This window comes from Halyomorpha halys, unplaced genomic scaffold (assembly GCF_000696795.3).
Source record: "Halyomorpha halys isolate HHAL.00 unplaced genomic scaffold, Hhal_1.1 Scaffold443.1, whole genome shotgun sequence".
Lineage (NCBI taxonomy): Eukaryota > Metazoa > Arthropoda > Insecta > Hemiptera > Pentatomidae > Halyomorpha > Halyomorpha halys.
Window position 1 is genome coordinate 158,127 of NW_027110163.1, and position 5,410 is coordinate 163,536.

The following is a 5,410-nucleotide window of genomic DNA, read 5'->3' on the forward strand; positions in this document are numbered from 1 at the left end:
CATTTTAGCCTTTGAATTTAAATGTGTGAGGAGTGAATCCTCTTGGTTTGTAATATATAGCCAATTGCATTGGGATCTACAAATGGAATCAATAGACTAGACGACTTAATAAAAAAACGGTTCGTAAAATTCCACTCCCAGTAATTATTTAATGTGAGCCAACATTTCATCCCATGTTGCAGGGCTACAATGTTGGATTTTTGAGAAACTAAAGAATGTTTCGAGACTTTAATTTGGATACAATTGATTTCATTTTAACGAGAAAAACTAATTTATTTATAATCTCAATATTTTCTTGAGACTGGTAATTTTTTGAAATAAATAATTCAAATTCTATCTATTATAGTCTTAAAACCTTTTATTTCTCTTATAAGTCCGACGTTTCGGCCAATCTGGCCATCTTCAGGGACAATCTTAATACAACTTTGAAATTATATAAAAACTCTAACTCCATGGAGGCTATTCTGCCCAGGTCAAAAACATCAATTTCTAATTAGTCAAATATTCACTTAAAACAAAATAAAAATCATTATTAACAATTAACAATGTTGAAACATGGAGTTACGAGTTTTTTAAATTATATAATTTCAAAGTTGTGTTAAGATTGTCCCTGAAGATGGTCGGATTGGCCCAAACATCGGACTTATAAGAGAAATAAAAGGTTTTGAGACTATAATGGATAGAATTTGAATTATTAATTTTAGAGAAAAACTAAGTTAACTAAAACAAAATAAAAAAACTGACTTTGTGACAACTATTAAAAACTTGAAGATACTTTTTATTCTTAAATTAAAACACGAATTTAAAGAAATTGTTATAAAGGAGAATATGATTAGGGGTACAGTTAAGAGGTGTTGTAAAAAACACGAAGAGAAGTGAAACTTACTTTATTTGTACCAATATTTCGGTCTAAATTTCAGACCTTAATCAGGGCTAAAAACAAAACGAGATAACCACGATGGAATGGAAGAAAAAAATTTAGTCAAAATCAAACAGTGCAATGTTGGATTTTTAATATTTTATTTATCTTTTTGTAAAAAGTATTCCAATATTACATGTAGCATTTTTATATTATTATTTGTTGTTTCCTCAACTTTTTGTATTACTATTTTTTTTTTTTTATTATTTTTCATTCTATTATGGTTGCAATTTCATTTTGTTTTTAGCCCTGGTGAAGGCATGAAATAAAGGCCGAAACATTGACAAAAATAAAGTAACCCCATTACATTGCAAAATTTCCAACTGGTAGAAACGCATCTATTGTTGTCTTATTTATAGTCGTATAAAAAAATTATGACAAATACCATTTTCAAACAGCATTTGAAAATTAAGATCAATATTAATTAATTATAATTCAATATAATAAAAAATAAAAAGGTCAAAGGATGATACTAATATTTAAAAAAAGGCTTACTCATATCAAAGGATATGACCAATGAGGAAAGGAAATGATATGATAACAACATTAAGATAGGAAATGTTTGTAGGCTAGCATCAGCTGAGCTAATTTCATTGCCCTTGGGTCAAATCTATTGTTGTCATTCCCGAGGCCTAAGATAATCGTAATTTAATCAAACAAAATGCATACACAAGGTTATTATTTTGTTTTAAAATGTAATTTACCAATCTAAATAGATTTTTTTGACTACAAATAAAAACAAAAACATTTCAAATTTAATCAAGTGTTAGCTAGGCTTTGAATTTTAAAAGAGTAACAGGAATATAATTTCATATTTACAGAAAATAATAATATCATCAAAGTACACAAGGTATGAAGCAGAGCAGAACTGGGCAGAAATTATTGAGATGACACTAAAAACTGAAATAAACATTGTTTCGATTACAACTTTAGCTTGTAGATATATCGGTGCTAATTTTTGCCCAATATTGAAGTATACAGCTCACACACAGAAACACATTTTAATAGCATGCTAACTTTATTCTGATCCCAAGAAAAATAAAATATATCATCCCCTATAATTGAATTTCAAAAAGTCAAAATATTTTTCATTAATTTGATGCTAATTAATTAATATCCCTCCTCCAAAAAAGGTGGAAACAATTACTTCTTGACCAGACTGTACGTAGATAAGTATATAGGTTAGTTTATAATATTTACCACCTTACAAAAGAGAAAATTTGTTTCCCTTCATGCTTATTTCTTTCCCCCATTTGTTAAAGTATAGGTTATAATACATCACATTTTTTGGCAGCAGTTCTTACCACATTTACTTCTTCTGACTTATAAATATTGAAATTTAATATATCTTTCATGTTTACGACCAATATTACTCACGGATTCTTGAGCTTTTTTTCCACTATGAAGTTCAACTGTTTGACAATCTTCAGTATTAGATATATAATATTAGTATACATATTACAAAATAAAATTCTATTTTATGTATTTGTATGTATCTATGTATTTTTATGTATCTATTATTTGTATGTATCTATGTATTTTTATGTATCTATTATTTTTATGTATCTACAATTATTTGAGGAGGGGAGGGGGTATAAAATTTCCCAAATTTTTTTAATTAATTCCTAACTTACCAAGGAGAATCTTTGAAAAATTTGCCAAGAGTACATCTTATGTACCTAAGTATTTACAATTATTTGAGGAAGGGGAGGTATAAAATTTCACAAAAATTTTTAATTAATTTCCAACTTACCCAGGAGAATGTTTGGAAAATTTGTTTAGAGTACATCAAATATACTCTTTATTTAATTTTGATTAAACTCTTATTTTATATCAATGTAAGATTGAGTTTACCACTAGAAGGAAAAATTCCTGGTAGAATGAGTGGGCAATTCATTTTTTTAAAACGTTAAGAGAATGAATCACCTCCTCCATGTATACAGTCTGGTCGATAGGTAACTCTTCACACCTTTTTCGGAGAAGTGAAAGCAAACTATTACCAATTTAATTATTATATTCATAATGTTAAAACTTTAGCTATCATTGTACATTAGCTTTAGCTATCATCATATACTCATTATGAATCATAGATGACAATGATAATGTAAGTATAAAACTAATGTTTTAAATATTAAATTAACTGCTAAAAACCCACTTAGATAGATGCAGAATGTTATAAAATCTTATTTAACACTATTATAATAATAAAATTTTTTGTTTATGACTAGTTGACAATTTCACCAAGTTATATAAAGGTTATAACTGGTATAAATAACCTTAAAACAAAAGTTGCTATGGTAACTAAAATAGAAAAGAGTCAAAAATACATCAAATTTTAATTAAAATTATGAATTTATATACGAAAAATAAAATTGATAAGAGATATTTAGTTTATTTGAAAAACTGAAATGTCCAGTACTATTCCTTCTATAATTGAGGCACTCAGTCATAAAACATAGTATCGGACATTCAAGGCATTCAGTCATAAAACAACATAACTGAAATTTTTTATGAATGGTTTTTGGCTGCACTGGCTTTTCTAAGGCTAATTTTATAAATTACTGAATGAATCTTAATGAAATTATTTTTTTCAAAGGGAATAATGTTGCTATTAAATTATGTCAAGTGATTTCTGCTTGATCGTAATACATTGTAATTAACAAATATCTTTAATATGTAAAAGTTTACATTTTGCCAGTTACCCTATTTTATGACCCAACGCCTCATTTAATATGATTTTAAGTTGAAGGCTGATTTAATTGATTTTTGAAGGAACTGTTTTGGAGATTTTTATTTGTAATGGGATCAATTTGGTATTAAATTATTCGGACTCCAGGTTAAAGGCAAAACATTAAGAAAATTTTCATTTTTTCAGTTACCACGTTTTATGAGCAAGAGCGAGGATCAAACCTAGAGGAGGCAAGCCATGGTCGTTACAGTTGTGACATTTCAGGACAGAAAAGGCGAATGAAACCAAAATCATAGCAGTGCTTTTACAATTATTTGCTTATAAAAAAAAATTATTAAATAGTTCCTTAATTATAAATTAGTTCAAAAATATGCACTTTATAGGCATAAGAAATAAATAATTACTTACTGTGGTTAGAATTTACAGGTTTCAGTTTCGGCATACCGTCGGCAAACAAACCTGCAAGCCCCGATGAGCGACTGATGGTGGCAGAGCCAACGAAGGTATTGCTGCTTGCAGCACTACCACCACCGCCACCTTCATTACCTCCATTTGCTTTACCTATTTCCAGAGATAGATCGTTAATTAAGAGTAATAACTATTTCCAAAGTTATAAACAAATAAAATTCAAATAAAAGTGTTGTATAACACTGGTGCTACCAGTTAAAACAGTGAATGAATCTAAAAAAAACAAGTATCAATAACATAATATATTTATTTCAAATATAAAGAATCAGAAATAAATTTTTAAAATACAATACTATTACTATAAAAGAGCAAATTATGGATTGCAATTTTTATTTCTTTTTATAATATACTATGTCAGTTCAAGGGATTATGTGATTCATGAAACCATTCTATACTAAAAGCACTAGAAATTAAGACTTCCAAAGTCATTTGAGTGAACACATCTAACTTATACGCTTGCTCTCCCAAGCCAAAGATACAACACACTAACTGAATAAATTATAACATATGATAATAAACATGTGTTATTTAAATTGCAAGTGTTGGACAAAAATCAATTCTAACTAACAATTTAAACTAAATTAGTTATTAAACTCAGCATCAAACAGCTAACAATTTAGTTGTTTGTTTAATTCATAATTGAATTAGTTTAGTTAAAAGGGATAACCTCAACTTTTAATTAATTAATTATTTAGTTTTAGTTATCCTTAATAACAATTTCAGATTAAATTATGTTTGAATCTTGTTTAAAAATTTTTTTTAAAGTATATCAGGGCTCGTAACCATGCGAAGTGTGTGCCACATGCACGGTCTTTATATTTACTAAGCAAAATAACAGACATTCCTACTTAAAACTAGATCTAGGCAAAATTTACTTGAAAAATAAATCATTAAATAACATAAACTAATTATTTTTTAAATAATGTATTTCATAATTTTATTTGAATCTTAATTTTTTAAATGATTATTTTATCAAATATTTTTTTCTGAATTCAGAAAAAAACGTTCATAAAATTCCACTCCCAGTCCACCCGAGCAGTAACATACAACTAAGGAAATCCAACCGGATCCTTAAGACCGAAGCCCAGGTTGGCTACTGTAGGACATCCTCTTATAAATTCTATATTTATCTATTTCTATTATGGTCATTAACTAATATTTTAATTACTTTTCCTCTTCATCTTTTTCTCAAATTAACTTTTGTTCCTCCATTGTTAGAAGTCAGTTATTTATTTTATTAAATCTAGAAACAACATTGTTTTTGTTATTATAATATTGTTTTCTCACATCTTAAGAATTATTATTTTTATCTATTTATTTTACTATATTTTATA

At 27.3% G+C, this 5,410-nt stretch overlaps 1 protein-coding gene across 1 annotated transcript in view; it reads right to left on the reverse strand.

Annotated features, from left to right (window-relative positions):
• LOC106682816 (WAS/WASL-interacting protein family member 1) overlaps positions 1 to 5,410 on the reverse strand; it is a gene marked incomplete in the record, with an annotated part of 30,155 nt that overhangs the window by 17,956 nt on the left and 6,789 nt on the right. Inside the window, 1 exon segment of the mRNA XM_067048328.1 lies at positions 4,017 to 4,169. Coding sequence (XP_066904429.1) covers positions 4,017 to 4,169 — 153 coding nt within the window.